At 22.0% G+C, this 25,275-nt stretch overlaps 4 protein-coding genes across 8 annotated transcripts in view; 2 read left to right on the top strand and 2 right to left on the bottom strand.

Moving 5' to 3' along the window:
- Positions 1–25,275, bottom strand: part of LOC122507190 — a 456,874-nt gene that overhangs the window by 108,451 nt on the left and 323,148 nt on the right. For all 3 annotated transcript variants that reach the window (XM_043619783.1, XM_043619782.1, XM_043619784.1), the window contains 2 exons: positions 17,761–17,825; positions 11,647–11,898 (listed from right to left, as the gene is read on the bottom strand). In XM_043619783.1, the coding sequence (XP_043475718.1) occupies positions 11,647–11,898; positions 17,761–17,825 (317 nt within the window). The remainder of the gene's footprint in view (positions 1–11,646; positions 11,899–17,760; positions 17,826–25,275) is intronic.
- LOC122507198 lies at positions 90–1,694 on the bottom strand. The gene is made up of 2 exons (XM_043619795.1): positions 895–1,694; positions 90–738 (listed from the first exon to the last, which is right to left on the bottom strand). The coding sequence occupies exons 1-2, from the start codon at positions 1,495–1,497 to the stop codon at positions 127–129; spliced, it is 1,215 nt and encodes a 404-aa protein (XP_043475730.1). The 5' UTR covers positions 1,498–1,694; the 3' UTR covers positions 90–126.
- Positions 5,892–7,622, top strand: LOC122507199. Of its 2 annotated transcripts, XM_043619797.1 has the most exons (3): positions 5,893–6,691; positions 6,823–6,982; positions 7,086–7,594. In XM_043619797.1, exons 1-3 carry the CDS (start codon positions 6,089–6,091, stop codon positions 7,109–7,111), a joined length of 789 nt encoding a protein of 262 aa, XP_043475732.1. In that variant the 5' UTR covers positions 5,893–6,088; the 3' UTR covers positions 7,112–7,594. The 2 variants fall into 2 exon arrangements, with proteins under 2 accessions (XP_043475731.1, XP_043475732.1); XM_043619796.1 differs by having other exon boundaries at positions 5,892–6,691; positions 6,823–7,622.
- Positions 8,118–10,115, top strand: LOC122507197. Of its 2 annotated transcripts, XM_043619794.1 has the most exons (3): positions 8,118–8,913; positions 9,068–9,187; positions 9,307–10,115. In XM_043619794.1, the coding sequence occupies exons 1-3, from the start codon at positions 8,296–8,298 to the stop codon at positions 9,316–9,318; spliced, it is 750 nt and encodes a 249-aa protein (XP_043475729.1). In that variant the 5' UTR covers positions 8,118–8,295; the 3' UTR covers positions 9,319–10,115. The 2 variants fall into 2 exon arrangements, with proteins under 2 accessions (XP_043475729.1, XP_043475728.1); XM_043619793.1 differs by having other exon boundaries at positions 9,068–10,115.

The raw sequence follows: 25,275 nt of genomic DNA on the forward strand, positions 1-25,275 counted from the left end.
TTTAAACTATTTTTTTTACAAAAATTAACACTTTTCTTCGTTGTGAAAAAATTGTAAAGAAAGTGAGAGAAAGAATGAACACATTATTTTGAAATTCAATCGGATTTATTTGTTGCTTCGAGTAATTTACAAATGTTCTTTTAATTCAACACATTTCATTATTGAAACAAGATTCTTTTTTATAATGACAATTAATGATTGTCTCCTGTAGGCAGAATTATTTTTAAAAGAATCAAATTCTTCGAGATTGATATCTTTTATGTTTTTAACACTCTCTGTAAAGCATTTACTAAAATCGTCATTAATGAATTGTGTTGGAAAATTTTCATAGTACATATTAAACAATTGATACAAATTTTGAATTAATTTTTTATTTTCCTTTAGTTGTGTACCACATTCTTGTGGTATTAATTTTGATACTTCTGAACTATAGTTCAACCATTTTGTCGATTTGAATCGAGATGCATTAGTTGTGTGATAAGAATAATTATCTTCTGCACTAATAGAAATGAACCAAATTATTGACGGAATTTTCCATTCTTCAATAGAAGAAATAACATTTATAGGAGATTTACTACATTCATAATGATTTAAAATTGTCTTAAAAAAATTAGTTACAATCTTAAGATGATCTCTAAATCTTATATCTTCTTTGTGAAGGTGATAAATAACTATTTTTGAGTTAGTATTGAACATTTTTTTGTTGAAATATTTAGCAGTTGAATTTTTCTCTTGTGACTGGAAAAAACAATTTAAGTATTAAAATGATTGCCTAATAATTAAAAATTAATTTAAAGAAAAATTATTTGAAACAAATTTTTTTAATACATTATTTCTAAAAATACAAATTCTGTTCGTTACGGTAATGAAATTCTTATAACTTTTATATATTACCTTTAATGCAATACACTTCATTATTTTGTCTTTTAGAGCAGAAATTGAATAATTGTAAGTTACAAATGCGGCATTTAACGTTGCGAATTCCAAAAGGCTCACTACATAACAAGTATTGTATTCAATATCATTCTCTTCCTTTGGAAAATTTTTGTAATATAAATTTAAGAATCGATAAATATTTTGATATATTTCTTTTAATCTTTCTGGTTGTCTTCCACATTCTAATGGCATTCCATTTTTTATTTCATCAATTCTACTTGGTATCAAGTTATCGGCAGAATAATTATGGAGTCTGTTATACAAATAAATGTCTTCTGCACTCTCACAAGTCAAAATTAAAATTTTTCTAAACATATAAATCACTGTTCCTGTTAATAAATTACGTTTATTGCATTTGTAGTGATTTAAAAGCCTTCCAAAATATTTAATAGTGATTTTCAGTTGTTCTCTAAAGTCCATATTTATTCTATCATTCATAAGAGTTATTTTTTTTAAACCACTGTTTTCAGTAAGTGGGATTTCTTCTTTATGGAAATTAAAAATTCCCACAATGAACATGAGAACTGTACCGAGTAATTGTAGAGTCCATTTGCCAACCATTTTTCTCTCTTTCTCTTGCACCAACAACGTTATTGAATTTCTAAAAAATATTGGCTTTCAAATATCCAAAAAGTCAGAAATTGAAAAAAATGAAAAATTTAAATCTGTTCCTAAATGCACTCAATGTACTTTGAAAAGAGAAACTTTCGATACTGAAGAATACATTTCGTTACCATTTTTTTTTTTTTTTAATTGAAATATATTGAAACTTGATAATTTTAATTACTAAAAATGATAATTTGAAAAGAAAATGATAATTATTTATAGACAAAAATATTATTAATTCGTTTCAAAAGAAAATAATTTTTTATTTCAATTTTATGTTTCTGTTTTGAATAGGTATATGATTAAATTCTTTTACGAAAATAAAACAAAGCGATTTCAAGTGCTATAATATGAAGAACCGATTTTTAAAAAACTAATATAATTTATAGTAATATTTATTTAATTTTTATCTTTTGTTATAATCTCAGAAATTTTTCTTCTAAAGTCATTTTACTTTTTGAAGTAAACTTCTAATTCTAAGAGTGTTTGAATTATCATAAATAAAATTTCTCGGAGTTTTTCTCTAATATTTTGGTTTAAAAAAATTTTTTGATTTAAATAATTATAAAGTGCCACTTTCGGACCAAGTCTATTTATTTAAAATATTTCAAAATATCTCAAGGGTTGCCACAGGTCAAGGAATTCAGGGAAAAGTCAGGAAAATTAGAATTGGTCAGGGAAATTAGGGAAAAGTCAGGGATTTTTATTAAAAATACCGAAAAAAATAAAATTTTTAGAATTCATAAAAAAATTTTGAATTTTTGTGTCTTTTTTGTTTGCCTCATAAACTATGAAATTGACAAGAATTCTAATACAAAACTTTCAATTTTTTTTATTTCTGACAATAATTTCTTCTTAAATAACTTAATTCTTGAAGAACTATATCGTAAAATTATAACTTAGAAATTATTTAATCAATAATTCTACTTAAAAATTTCAAAATTAATTTGAATTTCAAAAGAGTTGCGTTTACCATTTTCATAAATAGATGAACTTCAAATCTATTATTTACATAAATAATAAAATGTTTCTCGATAATTCAAATATTTTAAAAAATTATAATAAATAAATTGATCATAGAATACAATTATTATTTTCGTATAATATAACATTTTTCCTAGGAATTCAATTATTGTCCAAAAAGTTTATAAAAATCTTCGAAACAATTCAATGATCTTCGTAAAAAATAAAATTCTTCGAAGCAATTCAATTAATTAAGATACTTTAATAAAATTCTTCCCGAGAATTCAATTATTAAATATTTTTAATATCTACTATTTTAAGAAAATTTTCCATAAGAATTCAATTATTTAAACAAAAATGTTAATAAAAATTTCACAAAAATTCAATTATTTTCAAAAAGTTTTAAAAAATTCTGAATAAATTCAATTATTTAAAAAATGTTGAATAAAATTCTTGCCAAGAAAATAATTATTATCATAAATAATAATATTGTTCTCCAGAATTCAATTACTTTCATAAATATGTATTTTTAAAAATTTTAATAAAGTTCTTCATAAAAATTCAATTTTAATAAATATTCAATTATTTAATAAATTATTTATTTTTGTATTTAAATAATTGAATTCTCGTTGAATTTAGTTGAATTTATTTAATTTTTTAATTTCTAATGGAAATTGATTTAAACATGAATTTCAGTTAAAATCTTAGACAATAATTAAATATTTAAAGCATTGTAGCGTGAATTTTTAGAAATAATTGAATTTTGAAAAAGGTTCAAATTAAAATATTTTAAAATTTGAATTTATAGTTACAATGTTCTTATGATACAAAATAATAAAATCTTAATTCTTATAGAAAAATAATAATGATAAAATATTTATTATAGTAGATGTAAATGTTTTTTGGATTATTTAATTGTAGTATATGTTTTATAAAAATATTTATTTATATGATAAAATATTTATTTAAAAAAGGAGTTATTGATGTTTTCGAATAATTTTACTTTTGAAGAAATTTGTAAATAAGTGTTTACACTTATTTACTGAAAAATATTTACTTAAAAATAAATAAAATAAAATAAATAAACATAAATAAAATAAATACTTTAAAAATTATTAATTACTCAAAAAAAAAAATTTTCAATTACAATAGAAAATTTTTTTTCAGTATTTAATAATTTTTGAAGTGAATGAAAATATTTTTCAGTGTCAGAGAATAAGTCAAAATTTTGTCTGGAAATCAGGGAAAAGTCAGGTAAAAAAATGAAATTTTTGTGGCAACCCTGAAAAAATTGAATTCAGAGAGTTTGATGATTAATATAAATGAATTTTGATTCCAACTTTAATTTATACTATTTTTATTTTCTAATTTTTTTAGGTTTATTTTTGACTTGGTATTTACTAAATAAATAACTATTTAAAATCTCAAGTACGAAAAAAATTAGTGTCTTTTTAATGAAATAATAATTAATATAGTAGAATTCTCTCGCGTCAAGAACAATTTATAAAAAATGAATCATACGAAAAAGAAGAAATTACTTCTTCACTTTAAAGTTACATATCGATAGATTTTTCGAGTACTCGTAATATAATTTATCAATGTCAAGTAAAATAGAGATTTTCGTATAGTTGAGAAGAAAAGGAGAAAATTTTAATAGTTAAAATTGAGAGTGTGTTTTGTCGAGAGAAAGAAAAACGACACTTGAGGAGAGAATGACGCTCGTATATATATATATATATAGTTTTGCTTGTTCATTGTCTGAGAGAGCGTTGGAACTTCTCCTCTCCTAGATATCGATTGGCCGAGAGACATTTGTCGATGTCCCAGTCTAAAACAAACGCGAACTAACATCAGGCACGCTATCTCGTATAGCGTAACGCTTGAGGGATGTCGTTGGATCGCCGAAACGATACTTTAATGTCGCGATAAAACCCCACTGGGAGGAGAGAAAAAGGGCCTCTTAGAAAACAAGACTAGGTCGGGTCAGTCAATGACCTTTACATCTTACATTTTACATTTTACACATTTTACACTGCTTTTTAGAGAGTGTTGAAAATATTAAAGATATCAATGTTTTATTTTTGAAAATTAAAATATTTTTCCAATCAGTAGTTTTTTTTTTATCAATATTTCAACTTTATTTAATTTTCCAAAAAAAAAAATTTATATTGAAAACAAAAGCACGAAATTCAAGTAAAAAATTAATATCTCTAAAAATGAAATATGAATTTTTTGGTCTATAAACCATTATCATTTTCAGTAATAAAAATTATCAAGTTTGAAGAGTGGAATATCCCAATGATAATTTTGTTCATTTCTAGTTGTGCTAAAGAAAATTATAATTTTCACAAAAATAAATTAATTCAATTCGAGAAAAATTTATTTTTTTCTACGGCAAAATCATCAAAAATAATACCACAAATATGTGGTAAACAACTAATGAAAAATAGAAAATTAAATAAAAATTTGTATCAATTGTTTAATATGTACTTTGGAAATTTTCCAACAAAATTCATTAATGTACAGTAAATGTTTTACAGAGAGTGTTAAAAACATTAAAGATATCAATCTCGAAGAATTTGATTCTTTTAAAAATAATTCTGCCTACAGGTGTCAATCATTAATTGAGATTATAAAAAAGAATCTTTTTTCAATAATGAAATGTGTTGAATTAAAAGAAAATTTATAAATTACTCGAAGCCTGAAATATACCCAATTTAATTTTAAAATATTTATATTATTATCAATTTTCTTACAATTAATTCACAAATTAAAAGAAGAAAATTTAATTTATGTTAAAAATAATATAATACTCGTAAATTTAATGGCAAATATTTTAAAGCAGTTAAAAAATACAACTCCGTTCGCTTCTTTCTTCGAAAAGTAAATTTAAACGTAGCCGTCTGATCGTACATTTAATATTATTTTCGAAACTGTAAAACAAAAATAATTGTTTTCAGAAACAAAACGTTTATATTTTATCTAGTTAAGAAGTTAGCTGATTGACTTTAAATTAAAAATTAGTACAACTGTACGTCTTTGTGTTTTTAAATAAAAAACATTTTTTACCGTTAAAAATTTGTTTAATGAAACTTCAAGGATTTTCATTTTTAACTTAAAATCAGGAAAAGATTAAAATTTCTGAAATAAAGAAAAGGTATTTTTTGAATCTTTTAAAAGCACTTGAAATCAATATTTCCGCTTTATTATATTTTCAAAAAAAAAAAAAAAAAAAATGTAATCGTATATTTAATCACATATTTAAAACAGAAACACGAGATTGAAGTAAAAAATTATTTTCCTTTAAAATAAAATATTTAGTCTTTAAATAATAATCATTTTTAGCAAAAAAAATTATCAAGTTTCAATATATTTCAATAAAAAAATGTACTATTTGTAACGAATTGTATTCTTCAGTATCGAACGTTTTTCTTTTCAAAGTACATTGAGTGCATTACAACTAAAAAATTTAGGAAAGAATTTAAATTTTTCATTTTTTCCAAGTTGCACATTTTTTGTATTTACAACAATATTTTTTGGAAATTCACTAACGTTGTCGACAAAAGAATAAACAAGTAAAAAAATGGTTGGCAAATGGACTCTACAATTACTGGGTACAGTTCTCATGTTCATTGTGGGAATTTTTAATTTCTATAAAGAAGAAATCCCACTTACTGAAAACAGTTGTTTGAAAGAAATCACTCTTATGAATGATAGAATAAATATGGACTTTAGAGAACAACTGAAAATTACTACTCAATATTTTGAAAAACTTTTAAATTCCTACAAATGCAACAAAAGTAATTCACCAACAGTAAGTGTAAATTATAATTATAGAAAAATTTTAATTTTGGCTTGTGAGAGTGCAGAAGACATTTATTTATATAACAGACTCTATAATTATACATCAGATTACTTAATACCAAGTAGAATTAAAACAATAAAAAATGCAATTCCATTTGCATGTGGAAAACAACCAGAAAGATTAAAAGAAATATATGAAAGTATTTACCAATTCTTAAATTTGTATTACACAAATTTTCCAAATGAAAGAAATGGTATTGAATACAATACTTGTTATGTGGTGAGCCTATTGGAATTTGCAACATTAGAAGAACTTATTAATTCTAATGATATAAAGCTTTCAAGAAATTTAGAAATAGCAAAGAAATGTGTTCCACTAAAGGTAATAGAAAAAATGATGACTATTTTATTTCCATAACAAGCAGAATTTTTGTTTTTAAATTAAAAGTTTTGAAATCTATTAAAATAATTTTTTTTCAACTTGTAATAACTTAACAATAAAATTTCTTTTAGTTACATAAGGAAAATTCGACTGCTAAATATTTCAGCAAAAAAATGTCAAATAATTCAAAATCAGTTAATTATCAGCTACATAGAAAAGATAAAACATTTAAAAATCATTTGAAACTTGTTACTAAATTTTTTAAATCAATTTTAAAACACTGCGAATTTAGTAAGTTTTCTGAAAATGTTAATTCTAATACTGAAGAATGGAAAATTTCGAAAATAATTTGGTTCATTTCTATTAGTGCAAAAGATAATTATTCTTTTCACAGCAATGATACATTTAAATTCAATGTGAATTTATCTAATTTTACTAGAAGAGTGTTACCATCAATATCACGAGAATGTGATAAGCAACTAAAGGAAAATTTAAAATTAATTCAAAATATGTATCAACTTTTTAACATGTATCATAAAAATTATCCATTACAATTCATTGAAGATGATTACAGTAAATGCTTTATAAAAAGTGTTGAAAATATTATGAATATCAATTTAAATGTATTTTATATTTTTCAAAAAGATCCAAACTATGGGAAAAAATCAATTAATGATATTGTAACAAAAAATCTTGTTTCAATAATGAAATGTGTTGAATTAAAGGAACATTTATAAATTACTCCAAGTAACAAATTTATCCGATTTAATTTTAAAATATTTATATTAATGGCAATTTTCTTACAATTTTGTGCACAAAATGAAAAAAAGAAAATTAATTGTATGTAAAAATAATTTAATATTTGTAAACATAATGGCGAATATTTTAAAGCAGTTAAAATATATTTTTCACAAATGTCAAATTGTACATTTAATATTATTTTCGAAACTGTAAAACAAAACTTGAATAAAAAATTTATTGTTTTCCGAAACAAAATGTTTATATTTTTTATCTAGTTAAGAAGTTATTGACAGTAAAATTGAAAATTAATCCAACTTCATATTTTTGTGGCTTTATATAAAAAATGTTATTTATCGTTAAAAATCTGTAGGAAACTTTAAAGACTTTTATTTTCAACTAAATTTTAATTTTCGAAAAGAGTCAAAATTTCTGAGATAACGAAAATATTTTTTTGAATCTTTGAAAAGCACTTGAAATAAATATTTCCGTTTTATTAGATTTGAAAAAAAAAATGTAATCGAATATTTAATAACTTATTAAAAACAGAAACACGAAATTGAAGTAAAAAATTATTTTTCTTTAAAACGAAATATGAATTTTTAGTCTATAAATAATTATCATTTTCAGTAATAAAAATTATCAAGTTTCAATATATTTCAATACAAAAATTGTACTATTAGTTAATAAATGTATGATTCAGTATTGAACGTTCTTCTTTTCAAAATACATTGAGTGCATCACGATAAAATTTTAGGAAACATTTTTGAATTTATAATTTTCCAAAGTTGTTCCGTTTTGAGTATTTAGAAGGAATATTTTTTCTTAATTCAGTAACGCAATTTGCAGGGAAATAAATAGCAAAAATGTGTGGCAAATGGACTCTACAATTATTGGGTATCGTTCTCTTTATCAATGAGGCATTGTTTAGATGCCTTGTAGATGAAGATGAATTTTATGAAGTGAATAATAATTTTGAAAGTAGCTTGAAAGAAATTACTTTTATGAATGATGCAAAGAAAATGGATTTCAAAGAACAACTGCAACTTACTACTGAATATTTTGGAAGACTTTTAAATCACTACAAATGCAATAAACGTAATTCATCAACAGGAACAGTGATTTATATGTTTAGACAAATTTTAATTTTGACTTGTGAGAGTGCAGAAGACATTTATTTGCATAACAGACTGCATAATTATGCTGCCGATAACTTGATACCAAACAGAATTAAAATAATAAAACGTGCAATGCTTTTGGAATGTGGAAGACAACCAGAAAGATTTAAAAAAATATATCAAAATATTTATCGATTCTTAAATTTTTATTACAAAAATTTTCCAAAGGAAGAAAATGATATTGAATACAATACTTGTTATGTAGTGAGCCTTTTGGAATTCGCAACATTAGAAGAAGCACTTTTTCATTATAATTATACATTTTCTATAATAGAAGAGAAAATAATGAAGTGTATTGCATTAAAGGTAATATAAAAGTTATAAGAATTTCATTACCGTAACGAACAGAATTTGTATTTTTAGAAATAATGTATTAAAAAAATTTGTTTCAAACAATTTTTCTTTAAATTAATTTTTAATTATTAGGCAATCATTTTAATACTTAAAATGTTTTTTTCAGTCACAAGAGAAAAATTTAACTGCTAACTATTTCAACAAAAAAATGTCCAATACTAATTCAAAAATAGTTATTTATCACCTTCACAAAGCAGATATAAGATTTAGAGATCATCTTAAGATTGTAACTAATTTTTTTAAGACAATTTTAAATCATTATGAATGTAGTAAATCTCCTATAAATGTTAATTCTTCTATTGAAGAATGGAAAATTCCGTCAATAATTTGGTTCATTTCTATTAGTGCAGAAGATAATTATTCTTATCACACAACTAATGCATCTCTATTCAAATCAACAAAATGGTTGAAGTATAGTTCAGAAGTATCAAAATTAATACCACAAGAATGTGGTACACAACTAAAGGAAAATAAGAAATTAATTCAAAATTTGTATCAATTGTTTAATATGTACTATGGAAATTTTCCAACGCAATTCATTAATGACGATTTTAGTAAATGCTTTACAGAGAGTGTTAAAAACATTAAAGATATCAATGACGAAGAATTTGATTCTTTTCAAAATAATTCTGCTTATAACAATAAATCATTAATTGACATTATAAAAAAGAATCTTGTTTCAATAATGAAATGTGTTGAATTAAAGGAAAATTTATAAATTACTCGAAGTAACAAATATATCCAATTTAATTTTTAAATATTTATATTATTCTCAATTTTTTTACAACTGATTCACAAAATTAAAGAAAAAAAATTTAATTTATGTTAAAAATAATATAATACTCGTAAACTTAATGGCAAATATTTTAAAACAGTTAAAAAATACAACTCCGTTCGCTTCTTTCTTCGAAAAGTAAATTTAAAAGTAGCCGTCAATTTTCTTACAATTTTTTTCACAAAATGAAAATTAATATTATTTAACAGTAATTTAATACTTGTAAACTTAATGGTAAATATTTTAAAGCAGTTAAAAAATACAACTCCGATTGTTTCTTTCTTCGAGACGTAAATTTAAACATCGAATCGTTCAATTAATATTATCTTCGAAACTGTAAAACAAAAATAAAATAAAAAAAATTTATTGATTTTCGAAACAAAACGTTTATATTTTATTTATTTACGAAGTCTTTCGATTGACAGTAAAAATAAAAATTTGTCCAACTTTATATTTTCGTGTTTTTAAATAAAAATTATTATTTATCGTTAGGAATTATTTTCAAGAAAATTTAAGAATTCTTATTTTCAAACATTTTTATTCTGCAAAAGAAATAAATATTTTTGCGAGATAAAGAATAAAGATTATTAAAAATCTTTCACAAAAATTTTAAATAAATTTTCATTTCTTCAAAATTTAATAGTAAAATTGTCAATTTTATCACATTATATCATTTTTAATCAACTTTTAAATTTCTCGAAATTTACTCTTTTCCTATTGTTTCTCTAGATTTATAAATATATATTTTTAAACCGATTGGTTCATTAACAATTTAAATAAAAAAAAAATGTATCTCCAACGTTTCAAGAAAATTATTCATTTCAATTTTGCAATTTTTTTTAATTTGTAATTTAATTCCGACATATGTTGAGAAATTTAATTTCAGATAACCGAGAAGTAGTCGATAATAAATTATGTATACGATAATTGTAAGAATAGTGTAAGATAATTTTGTTATTCAATAACATTATTGAATTATTTATAGATATAATGAAATTTAAATGAAAAATTTTCTACATTTCTTAAGTATTGAAAGGTGTTAATTATAAAAATATTATTAATTATTAATAATTAATTGTATAACTAAAAATTATTAATAATTAATTAATTGTACAATTAAAAATTAATAATTATTAATAGTTAATTAATTAATTTACAATTATTAATTATTAATTAATTAATTAATAAATAATAATTATTTTTAATTCATTAATTAATAAATAATAATTGTTAATTAGTTAAAAGTATTTAATCGTTGTTAATTCGTTAATTAGTTGTTGTTAATTAGTAATTAACCATTATTAATTAACTATAAATAATAATTAATTGATAATTAAAAATTGGTTAATTAATTGATTAATTAACAATTGGTTAATTAATTGATTAATTAAAAATTGATTAATTAATTGGCTAAATAATAATTAAATTATGATTAGTAGTTGGTTAATTTGGTTAATTAATTGATTAACTAACAATTGGTTGTTTGATTAGTTAATTAATAATTGATTGTTTAATTAAAACTAATTGTTTAAGTGATAATTAATTCTTTAATTAATATTTATTTTTAATCGATTAACTATTTATAATTATCACTACTTGATTGATTAATTAATAATAATTAATTGAAATACTAAAATTAATTGTTTAAATAACTTTGTAGTTTTTTTTACAAAATAATAATTAATTCGTTAATTAATATTATTTTTAATCGATTAACTATTGATAATTATTATTGATTGATTGATTTATAATTAAATAAAATACTTTAATTATTATTGACATTCCGATCAAAAGGGGGAGAATTTTTTTTTCACTTTCTGTATCCACTGTTTGAGTGTGGAAAGTAAATTACCTTCCTGAACTGAATTAGAATATATATTTAATGTAATTAAAATTTATCTGTTACTCACTGGAACTTTCGGAACCGTGCACGTCTGGACAGGCTTGATATCTAAAGAGTAGTTTGCTATCGTCTGTACAGGTGTCAACATTGCTTTGCGGACTGGAACAAAGGCCATGTCCTCTGTTGTACGAGAAAGTCAAGGGTCCATGAAATGGACATGCAACTGGCACAGCTTCTTCACGAAACATTGAATACAGCAAAGCATCACCGGTTATGTACGAGCACAGTGACGCCAGTGAGTGTTTATTTTGACAGTAGGCTGCAAAAAAACGAAAAAAATTACAAAGTTAAATTATTTTTGTTAAAATTTATCGAAAAGAGTTTTTTTTTATTATTTTCAGACTTCGATCAGCATAACTTGATCGAAGAAAAAATCTTTACTGTATTTTTATTATTATTAAATAAAAAAAAATTTAATACCAATAATATTGTTATTGTTGTTGTAATAATTTTTATTCTTGTCTTTATTCCTGTCTTTATTTTTTTTCATTTCTATTCCTTTTTATTTTATTCTTTTATTTTTATTCTTTTTTATTTTTTTCTTTATTTTTTTATTTTTATTATTTTCTATTCTTTTTTTTATTCTTTTTATTATTTTCTATTCTTTTTTTATTCTTTTTTTATTCTTTTTTTTGTATTTGATTATAAATAGAAACTACGAATATTGACGAATATCTTGAGATTCAATATGGAGATGCAATTCTCCACCTGCGAACGCCAAGGTCACCGCAAGATGGCAGTTTCGTTCTTTCTTGGAATTTTTCCTGCCACCTGGTGGCGACATTGGCGTCCTCAAGTGGAGAAATTAAACCTCCATTTTTTCTCTTTCTAAATTTTATTCCTCAATTTTTATAAATAAAAAATATTAATCTGACATTAATTTAAATTATGTTTTTAGTGCACATTCATAAAGTTTTTTATGCAAACACATTTGCAAATTAATTTTGCAACCGGCACGAATATTTTATGAAACTATTTTTTATTTCTAAATTCAGTCCGAGTCTAAATATTTCTCCAAATTGTAAAACTTAATATTTTTTAGAGAAAAAAATGACAATTTAATCATTATTATCATTTTTTTTTTTTTACTTTCATTCAGAATATTTGCGAAATGGAAAAAAGAGATGTATTGAAAAAATTAGATTTTGCATTGTATAAAAGAATATTGCAGAAAAAGAAATATTAAATCAAAGGACAAAAAACTGCCATGCAGCCATTTGATAGCCGAAAACAAAAAGAAAATTTGCAAAAAATATAGAATTTTGTATAGCAAAAAAAAAATCAGTTAGAAAAAAGTGGTAAACAATTGGTAAAAACAAAAAATTGTAAAAAGTAAAGTTGGAACAAAAATTGGAAAAAAATCGAAATAAAAATTTATAAAAAAGTAGCAAGGGGAGAAAAGGAAGAATAAACAATCAGCGCCATGAAAATGTTACATGTTTCAATAAAAACGCTTAAAATGCAACGTTTCATTAAAAATTTTTTTTTTCTAACTGCGTATATAAAAACATTTGTTTCATTGAACAATTATTTGAAAAGATATGCAAAAAAAAAGAATAACAAAGCAAATTTCAACTTTCGTCAGCGCTCTCTTTTTTTTTGTACGCGCCTTTTCAAATCCATGCTTTTTCCAATTCCCTTACCTTTAAAACATGACTACATGATTGTTATTTATTCAGTAAACACTCCTCTTCCTTTTTTTTTTTTTTTTGGTTTGTTTGGGTTGAATAAAATATCCTACTCTCCCAAAAAAAAAAAAAAAAAAAAAAAAATACGGGTTTGAAAATGAATTCTTTCACTTTTAGTTCTTTAATTAATTCCTTGTAAATATTTGGAAAATCTCTGTGAAACATTTCAAAGAGAAATATAATGTTGTGATTTAACAGAATTCACTTTGTTTCAAAAGAAGTTAATAATAAAAAAAATTTCACATTGTTTGATAAGATAATGAAAATAAATACTTAAAATACGTAATGAAATAACAAATAAATAATAAAATAATAAATAAATAATAAAAAATGTGAACATTCCAAATTTAGAAATAATTTCATTAAAAATGTAATAATAATAAAAAAAAAATAAAAAAAATAATAATAATATAACTACAAAATTATTATTATTATTATATAATTGTAATAATAATAATAATAATTAATAATTATTATTTTCACAATTTTAATCATAATAAATGGTAGTAATGATATCAGAAATAGTAATAATTGAGGAATGTTTGGAGAAAATGAAAGCCAAAGTCGATTAAATAAAAGAGAGAAAATATTGAAAATCAATAACTTAATTGAATAATAAATCCTGTGTTTTTCTCCGTTGAATATCATTTTAAAAATTTATATCTAAACTATAAAAAGTGCATTCTTTCTTTTCAATTTAATTTATTAAAAGAAAATTTATAACATATTTCGACTGTTTCTCTTCTTTCCATTTTTCTTTGATTTTCAATTTAATAACATTTTCAAACACTTGTCATTCATAGAAATAATGAAAACAAAATATATTTCAAAATTATGTTACAACAAAAACGAATACAAAAAAAAAAATTCAATAATTAGTCAAAATATTTTAAATACACAATTCTGTACATTTTATTATTAATAAGATAATCATGTTATTAAAAAATTAATAATTAATAATAAAACAATTAATTGAATTATTTAAAAATTAATTAAATTAATTGAATTATTTGAATTTAATTTGAAAAATTAAATCATACTGATTATTATAATTATATTTAACAATTAATATTAATTATATTTTTTTATTAATAAAAAATATAATTTTTATTTATATTTTTTTATTTATTAAAGAAATATAAAATTATAAAAATTTTATAAGAATGATAAATAAACAAATATTCGAATAAAAATAATAATAATTAATGACGAATCAAAATTAAAAAATTTTCTAAAGTCGAGGAGACTCGAACGCAAAGCCCAAATCACGCACTTTCAACGCCTTAACGACTGCGACCAAGGATAATTATTATAATAATAAGAATAAAAATAATAATCATGAATTATTATAAATGATTCTAATGAAAATAAATAAACAAAAATAACAGTAAAAAGTAAGAAATTAAATTATAATAAGCCTAGTAATAAATAAATAAATGACAGGCGTTAAAAATATTTCTTCTCTCGGAGAAAAAAATTGAGAAAAACAAAAAAAGAAAAAGAGGGGAAAAAAGAAGAAATAATGAAATAGAAAAAAGAAAGAGTAAAATTGAAGAGACAAGTTCGAAAGAGAACCGAGTGGAACTCTTGAAAAAGATGGTGTTATTTTAATACTATTGAATTGGTCGAAAAAGTGCAATGTTGTGTTTTTCCCAATCTCTGACTCGCAGCAAAAAATCTTTTTTTGCTTTTACGCCTTTTCCTCGGTTTTCCAATCCAAACCCCTGTCCCCCACCCCACTTCCCCAACAAACGCCACCAAACTATGATCGTGGTCGAGTCTCTCTCGTTCCTGCTTCAACCAAACCACCCCCCGCCCCCCCTCCTCCCCCACCTTACCCCATATGACCTATCACGTTTCACCGATGCGAGCCACGTTGCACGGGTGTCTGTGGTATGACACTATGCAGATTAAAATCCGATAAAAACTGGCGCTTTGACAAATCGTCGAAAAATGCGAATGGCTTGGGGTCTAGAGTCCAGAGATTGCTCTCGAGTTGAGTGTCGAGTCGCGATCCTCTCTCTTTTTTTTACCCCCTTTTTTTCTTTTTCACGTTCCAACACGTAAGAATTTTTCGAGAACATATAACACTCAGAATAACCTACTTTTTAGTTTTTGTGTATTATTTTTTATTTTTTATCGTACATTTATTATTTTCTCTACAATAAAGGGTATTTACTGGTATGTAAAATAGAAAAAAAAATTTGAAAAAAAAAATAAAAAATAATTTTTTTTTTATAATTATTTATTAGTATTGATTATTATTAATTTATTATCATCAGTAAAATGTTTATTACAAAATTAAAAATAAATATTTAATTATAAAAACTTTCAGAACTCTTTTATATACTCCAAGCGAGTCAATGTCGATTGTGAGAGAATTTTCATGCCATCTAGGCGGCAACTTCCAGAGTTAAAATGGCGCGAAATTCAAATTTAAATAAGGGGAAAAAAATAATAAAACAAATTTTACTATTTCTATAATATTTACAATAAAATAAAAAAAAAAAATTCTTTTCAATAATAAACCATGGGGAAAATATACAAAACTGAAATAAAATTAATTTGAAAAATTAAATAAATAAATAATTAAATTCCAAAAAAATAAAAATTGATGTTTATAGTTGAAATTTCTAGTTGAAATTTCATTGAATTCTAATTAAAAGTGAATAGAAATTGATTTAATGTCGAAACACTCCAATCTATAATTAGTTTCGTTCTTCTTCTTTATTTATTTATTTTTTTTTTTTGAACTCTTAATATTCGAAACATCTTCAATCTAAAAGTTTCCCCTTCTATTTCAAATAGTCAAATATTGAAAGGAAAGTAAGTTTTGGGAGAACGTTCATTTAAGCCAGCTGTAAAGATAACAATTTTATTTCAGAGAAAAGTTACTCTTTGAAACTTTTCAATCAGGCTAATGGTTCACTTTATGTAAAATTATCGCATGTAATCAAACCCAAAATTCACACACATTTATATTAAGTACAAATATATTTTTTTTCATTTATTTCTAATATTTATTTTTAATATTTATTTTTGATATTTATTTTTGATATTTATTTTTGATATTTATTTTTGATATTTATTTTATACATTTATTTATGAATAAAATATATATTAAAATTTTTTTTTCAAATACCTTTGTTTTGATTTCGTTCCTTTTAATATAATAATATAATAATAATTAACAATAATAATTATTATTAACGTAAATTATTACCAATAATAATTATTATTAACGTAAATTATTACCAATAATAATTATTAATGTAATTAACAATAATTAATTAATGTACTAAAAATTATTTTTAACGCAATTATTACCAATAATAATTATTAACGTAATTAATAATAAATAATTAATACTAACAACTATTATCAACGTGAGTAACAATAATTCATAAATACTAATATATAATTATTATTAACATAATTCACAATAATTAATTAATATTAATTACGTTAATAGTAATTATTTATTTAATTAATACAAATTAATCAATATTAATCACGCGAATAGTAATTATTTAATTAATTAATATAAATTTCGATAATAGTAATTAATTAACATTAATTAATTAACATTAATTAATTAACATTAATTAATTAACATTAATTAATTAATATTAATTAATTAATTATTATGACCTTAATAGTAATTATTAATATTAATTACATTTTTTTAAACAGGTTAATAATAATTATATATATATATTAAATATTTATTGTGAATTACGTTTATAGTGATAATTATGAAATTTAATAATATTCTGATTACCGTTATTATATTAGTAACACACTTGTATTTTATACAGACGATTGATTAACTTTTGAGAGTGAAAATCTATAATGCCCAACGATATAATATAGAGAGATATAGAACATCGTTAAATTCCTTCTGAATAATCGTAGCGTCGAATTTCGCCTCCTTCCCCCCCCCCCCCACCTCACACAAAATCTTCCGTCTTTAACGCGACCGCATAGGTTCGTCAAGTTAACGACCGGAGCTTTTAATTAACGATCGGTATTCTAATTAATGAATCGACCATCAACCTTGTAGAAAATCATTATTATCGACTATATAACTTTTCTAATCGTTTTTCATTTCATAATAGTATTAATTATGTTAATTATAATAGTAATAATAATTATTATTATAATTTATAATTTATATAATAAAATTTATAAAATAATAATTATAATTATAATTTATATAATAATAATAATAATAAATATATATAATTATATTATGAATTACAGTTACAATTATAATTATAATAATTATAGTACTAATAATTGTAGTTAATAATAAAAAAAAAATAATAATAATAATAATAATAATAATTGTAGTAATAATAATTATTATTACTGTTATAATTATAATAGTTGTAATAATAATAATAATATATTGTCAAAGGAAAAAAACTTACTTTCTTTGTACTGCAGAACGTTTGAGTGCTTCTCATGAATGACGACACAACGATAGCAAGCTTTTCTGTAACAAAAATAAAGAAACATTTTTCCTTTAGAAAAAAAGTATAAACAACAGTTAATTGAATTAGTTCCTTTTCATTTTTAATTATAAATAAAATTTTTTTTCGATTTTTCATTACGAGATAATAAATAAACCTCGCTCTATTTCATTTTATCATTTTTCTTTATTAGGTTACAGAAAAAATAATCAATTGTTAATTAGTTATTTTCGCACTTATTTACTGAACAATGTCCTCAGATTGTTAATTTAGAGTTTTCTGACTAATTAAATTATTTCTGACCCTAATTTAAACCCAGCAGCCGAAGCAAAAATTCAGTAGACAATTTTTTTTTTTGGTTCAAAAATATTTATTCAGAATTAAATTGTTATAAACTTTTGAGTTTATCATTTTTGACTTTATCGTTTACTAAAAATCGTTACCTAAAATTATTCTTAATCAACAATATTTTTATTAGTCAGAAAATGTTCTTGAAATGTTTATCTAAAAATTTCTGACCTAAAAAAATTTTTTTGACCAAAATTTATTGTCAGCAGACAATTTTTTTGTTTCTTTTTTACTTTGTCGTCGGCGAATTCAATTTTCAATAAACAATTTTATTTATTAGTCGGAAAATATTTCTGAAATGTTTATCTCGTTTTTTTCTGACTAATAAAAATATTTTTGACCAAAATTAGTAGACAGCAGCTTCAGCCATAAGACAATTATTTTTGTTCTTTTTTGAGTTTATCGCCTGGTAAAAAATAAATTTTGAAGCAACAATATTTTTATTAGTCAGAAAATGTTCCTGGAATTCGTTTATAACTCAGAAAAAGGTCCTTTATTGTTTATCTAAATATTTCTGACCAAAAAAAGTGTTGTTGACTGAAATAAATTAACAGTAGTTCAAGTTGAATCAAAATATTTTTGACTAGTCAGAAATAGTTCCTTAAATGTTTATCTAAATTTAATTTGCAATAAACAATTTTATTATTAGTCAGAAAATGTTTCTGAAATGTTTATCTCGTTTTTTCTGACTAATAAAAATATTTTCGGCCAAAACTGATGAAATTTTTTATGAATTTGATTAGAAATTTTAAAGATTACTTACGTTTTTTAAAAAATTTTAATAATTCAAGTTCTTCTGAATTTTATTAAATTTTTTAATATGTATTTAATTAATTATTAAAAATAGTGGATTTATAGACAAGTTTTACTCAAATTGAAAAAAAATTGGAATTTTGAAAAAATTATAAATGATTGCATAAATTCAATAAATTATTTTCAAAAGTAATCAAATTCTTTTCCAAAATTCAATTATATTAAAAATTTTTAATAAAATTCTTGGCAAAATTCAATTTATTAAAAATTTGTAACAAAATTTTTGGCAAAATTTCAATTATTTTCAAAAATTTTCCTCAATTTTATATGAATTCTATTATTTACAAGTTTCTTATAAATTTCTTCGTAATAATTTAATTATTTTCAGTAAATAATACATTTTTTTACAGGGATTGAATTATTTTCATAAATAATAAAATTCTTTGTAGGAATTCAATTTTAAGAAATATTTAATTATTCAATAAATTTTTAATTTTTGCATTTAAATAATTGAATTCTCTCGTAGAATTTTCTAATAAAAATTGATTTAAAAATGAATTTCAGTTAAAAAATAATGATCTTATCACTCAGTTATTTTTAATTTATTATCAAAAATGAAGAAACCGATCACTCCAAGCCTTCGACTCGGAGCAATCAATTTCTTCATGTTTCATAATAAATATTCTTATAGGCTGTTAAATTTCAAAAAGTTTTGAATTTAAATCTTTTGAAGAATTTTAAAATTCCTATGGAAAAATAATAATGATTAAATATTTATTTAGAAAAGAAGTTATTGATGTTTTCGAAAAATTTTACAATCGTTTTTAACAAATAGAAATTTTTGTAAATATTTTTTTCAAAATAAATTCAAAAATTTCTTAAACAAAATTTGATTCATAACATTTTTTTCTAAACTTGTACTTTTCTTTATGAATTGTAATTGAGAAGCAGAAAATGTGCAAAATATTTTCTATTTTCTAATTTTCCAATAATTTAAAAAAATTTTTTTTTTAGAAAAAATGCATAATTCCGAATTGTCAAACAATTAAGTTTTTCATATTAAAAAAAAAGGATAATATTTTGCAGGATTTACAATTATTGTTAATTATACCTGAAACGTTTGTTACAAAATGCAAAATTTTTTTAGAAACAAAGAAATAATGAATAATAAAATTAATAATTTTATTTAGATTAATAAAAATATTTTTGCATTATTTGAAAAAATAAAGTGTGGACAGACTCAGCTGAATGTCAATTCTAAATAAAAAATTTTTGTTTCCATTCAAATAAATAGAATTATAATCGAAAATTATTTTTATTTTTTTTTATTATTTATTTTTTTATTTATTTTTTTTATTTTATTTTTTATTTTTTTTTATTATTTATTTTTTTATTTATTTTTTTTATTATTTTTTTTTTATTTATTTATTATAAATAAAATCAATTTGTTTTTTTTCTCAATTTATTTTATTATTTTTATTACTCGAAACAATAATTGTGGAATTTATGTCCAAATTCTTTTCGTTTTATTATTTCTCTATTTTTTTTCATTGCTTTAAAAAGTATGGCTGACGCTGTTTTGTGAAGGATTTTTAATCGCTGTGAATCAGAGAGAGGCCCTATAGAATTTTAAGAGAAGATGTAGGCGCAGAATAAGGTGGAAAAGTGGTACAGTGGCAAGAGCACCACTTGATGAATAGCAAGTAAAGCACAACCACCATCTTCCTCGAATGCTTCTTCAGTTTTCGTGCTTATCAACCACAAACGCTAGAAAACTCTCTCCCTTTCTCTCTCTCTCTCTGACTTCAAATACTAGAATAAGGTCGCCTGCATTCCCTATTTAAAAAAAGCAAAAAAAAAAAAAAAAAAATCACTTTGAATTCGCTTTTGATAAAGAGATATTTGAAAACTGGGTCAGTATATTCTTCGAATCATCATTAATATATATTTCTCCCATTTATCCTTCTCTCAGACGTGAAAAAAATTCCCGTTTTTTTTCCACTCTACATACCAATTCTAAAATCCAAAAGAGTTTGTTTATTTATTTTTTTTATTTTATTTTTTATGCTTATTTTTGGATTTCTAGATGAAATTTTTCTATTATTATTTCTATTTTTTTTCTATTATTTTCTTCTTCTATTATTACTTTCCTTAAATATATATTTGAGAGGAGAAATTTTATTTTTCCATTTTTTCTATTTCTATTTATTTCTATTTTTTCCTATTATTTTCTTCTTCTATTATTATTTTCCTTGAATATAAATTTATTCCTTTCCTTAAATATATATATTTAAAAGTAAAAATTTTATTTTTCTATTTTTTTCTATTTCTATTTATTTCTATTTTTCCTATTATTTTCTTCTTCTATTATTATTTTTCTTAAATATAAATATATTTGAGAGGAAAAATTCTCCTTTTCTAAAAAAAATGCACTTTTTCCTTAATACAAAATTTAATTTTTTTCCTTTTCTTTCTATTTTTTAAATAAATTAGAAAAAGAGTGATGGTTTTAAATGTGACAAGAGAACTGCATACGAACTGTCAGAAAAAGAAATATTTTCACACTTTTCTTTTATATATTTATATATATGTAAAGTGTTCCTCATGGGAATTTTCTCTCTTTCCCTTATATATTAGATATATATTTGTGTGTCTATATAGATACGACCAAAGTTTCAAGTCAGATGTAAATGTTTCCATAACGAGAAACATAACTCGAGTGCACAACATTCGGGCACTAAAATGAAATTTGTCCAGGACGAACGGAAATAACTTCATTTATATGGACATTAGTTAGTTGAACCCTTGAAATTCGAGTTAGTATCTACGATTGATTAACAAGTTTATATAGGAAATGATGCAATAATTAATTTTACAAAAAAAATATTTTCCTTGGGGAAAAAAAATAATTATAGAATAGAATTTCGTTACGAATTTATTAATTATCCTCTGAGTGTGAATTAGTAAAATAATTCACTGTATTTCGAATTTTTAATACTAAATTTATAGTTATTCTTTACTAAAAAAATAATTTTTCACCGAAAATTATATTATCTCTACTAAAAATGTAATTTTTTCCACTAAATACATATGTATTTTTCTTTAGTAGAAAATATTTTTTCTTTACTAAAAGTTTACGAAAAGAATTTTCACCTAAAAGAAATTTAAATTCAAGGAATTTTTCTTATACAAATTTTAATCTTTCTGGGCTAAAAAGTAATTTTTCAAGAAAAAAAATAATTTTTGTCACCAAAAGTTTGTGGAAAAATTGCAACTAAATAAAATTTTCATTCAAGAATTTTTACTACTAATTTTAGCCATTCTTTACTAAAAAAAAAAGGATTTTTTCCCTAAGAAACTAATTTTTCACTAAAAAAATAATTTCTTTTATTTAAAAAGTAATTTTTTGTAAAAAAAGAATTTAGCAAAATATTTATTCTTCACTAAAAAGAAATTTTTAACTAATTTGAAATTAAAAATTTATAATTTTTATTCTTTATTTTAGTCATTCTTCACTGAAAAGTATTTCTATTAATAATTTTAGTTATTCTTCACTAACCAAATAATTTCTTTTTAATTAAAAGTTTAGTAAAAAAAATTTAGTTATTCTTTACAAAAAAGTAATTTTTCAATAAAGAAAATAGTTTTTGTTACTAAAAGTTTGTAAAAAAATTGCAATTGACTAAAATTAAAATTCATCAATTTTTATTACTAATTTTAATCATTCTTTACTAAAAAAAAAGTAATTTTCCCTACAAAAAGTAATTTCCTTTTTTATTAAAAATTATTTATTAAAAAGTATCTAAAAAATACTTTTAGTGAAAAAAATTCCCAACTAAATGCAATTTTTAGAAACTTTTATTATTCAGTTATTCCTTACTAAACAATTAATTTTTTTTTACTGAAAAAATAATTTTTTTCACTAAACAGTAATTTTTTTCAATAAAAATTTAATTTTTGTTTCACTAAAAGTTAGCAAAATTGGATAATTTTTTGAAGTAAATGCAATTTAAATTCTAAAATTTTTATTACTAATTTTAGTCGTTCTTTACTAAAGCTTTTAATTTACACTAAAAAAGTATTTGATTCCATAAAAATTAAGTAAAAAAAGTTTAAATTAAATGCAATTTAATTTCTCTATTTTTATTACTAATTTTAATCATTCTTCACTGAGAAAAGTAATTGTTGACTAAAAAATAAAGTTCTCTACGTTAAAAGTTAATAAAAAAAAAAGAAAAAAAAAATTGTCAACTAAATAAAGTTTAAAATTTTGAACTAAAAATTAATTATTAAAATGCTACTAATTTGAAATAGTAAAAAACTTTGTCAAAAAGTGAATTAAAATTTGCTACATACTTATAAATAATATTATCTCGAAATAATGTTGCTAACAATATATTTCCTGTCGTGTTAATTATTAATCAATTATTTAGATTCAAACTCCGTGTGGATAGATATTAAATTCACACGAGAGATATAGAGAGAGAGAGAATAAGGTTGATAATAAATATTTTAAACACGGGATTATAATAAGCTCAATCCTGAAATATTTTGTTGTTAAAATTTCAAAAATTCCTCGCTTCGTTCCTGTATTTATTGATAATTTACATTCACCTACCAAAATGAGAGGTGAAATATAATTATTGTTTTTTTAATTGACTTCAACAGTTTTTAATTTTTCTTATTATTTTAGTATTATTATTAATTATTATTAATTATTATTGATTTTTTTTCTATTTAAAGTTAATTAATAAGAGAAATTTAAACAATTATTTTATATATATTCTATTTATTTTTAATTATTTTTATATAGAAATTTTAGAATTTTATTATTTTTTATTTACTTCATTTTCAATTTGAATTTCGCGCTATTTTAACTCTGGAAAGTTGCCGCCTAGAGGGCACGAAAATTCACTCACAATCGAGATGGATTTGCTTCAAGTATAACAGTTATTAAAGTTTTTATAATCTATATTTATTTTTAACTCTGTAATAAATATTTTACTAATAAAATACTATTCAATTAATATTAATTAATTGAATCAACTTTAATTTTAATAAAATTTAAATTAAATTTTAATTTAATGAAATTTAAATTAATTTTAATTACTAATAAAATTTTAATGAAACTATAATATTATTATTTATTAACATTGAATATTATTAATTATTATTGTCAGCAAAATGTTTATTGCCGAGTTAAAAATATTTATATGATAAAAACTTTTATAACTGTTGTACTCCAAGCGAGTCCATCTCGATTGTGAGTGAATTTTTGTGCCCTCTAGGCGGCAACTTCCGGAATTAAAATGGCGCGAAATTCAAATCGAAAATCAAGGAAATAAATAATTCTTTGGCTAAAATGACTTTAATGAATTAAATGAATTAAAATGAATTTAAATTTGCATTTTGCTTTCTAATTTATTCTTTTAGTTTCAATTAATAAATTTTTAATATAACACAAAATGGAACTTGTTTAGCAGTAGCTAAACAAGTTTAATTTTGTGTTATATTAAAAATTTGTTAAAAGAAGGGAAAAATAAATTTAAATTTGTCGAATATTTGATTAAGAATTTTTTTTAATTCGAACTTTTAAATAAAAAGGAAAATTGAAAAATAAGAAGAAAAACAATGATGAAAAAATCTGAATAATTTTCTAAACATTGAAAAAGTCGAGGATAACATAAATTTTACTGCAGTAAATAAATAGATATATGCAAATGTCGGACTTATCCAGAAGCAATAAAGTGCTCCAAGCCGCGCCATTTTTGTTTAGTTCTAGTTGCGGCGGTGCATGAACCCATTCAATATTTTACTATGTACGTCGACGAGAGTGGAGTACTAATTACTTTGAGCAAAGCACGTACACCAGAGGAAATGTATTTCCCTACATTGCTTGCCAGGAAACGTTCCGCAACCTTCTGATGGTCGACAGTTGAAATGATTTTCTTTTTCTTTTCTCTCTCCTTTTTCCCTTCCTCTCTCTTTCTCTCTTTCTTTTCCTTCCTCTCTTTTTTTCTTTTTCTCTCTCTTTTTCTTTTTCTTCCCCTCTTTTTTTTCTCTTTCTTTTTCTCTTTCTCTCTCTCTCTCTTTCCCTTTTTCTCTCTTTTTCTTTCTCTCTGTTTTTCTTTTTCTCTCTCTTTTTTCTTTTTTTCACTTATTCTCTCTCTCTCTCTCTTTATATATATATATATATATATATATATATATATATATATATATATATATATATATATACCCAAGCGAATAAGGAAACGAAAAAGCGCAAGGTTGAAATGAAAGTAAAAAAAAAGAACAGAAAAAGAAAATGAAGGGACCGACAGGCGAGAAAAAAGCTGGGAAAAAATGGTTAAAGGACTCGTATGAGAAACG

The sequence above is a fragment of the Leptopilina heterotoma genome, unplaced genomic scaffold, assembly GCF_015476425.1.
Source record: "Leptopilina heterotoma isolate Lh14 unplaced genomic scaffold, ASM1547642v1 Lhet_45, whole genome shotgun sequence".
Lineage (NCBI taxonomy): Eukaryota > Metazoa > Arthropoda > Insecta > Hymenoptera > Figitidae > Leptopilina > Leptopilina heterotoma.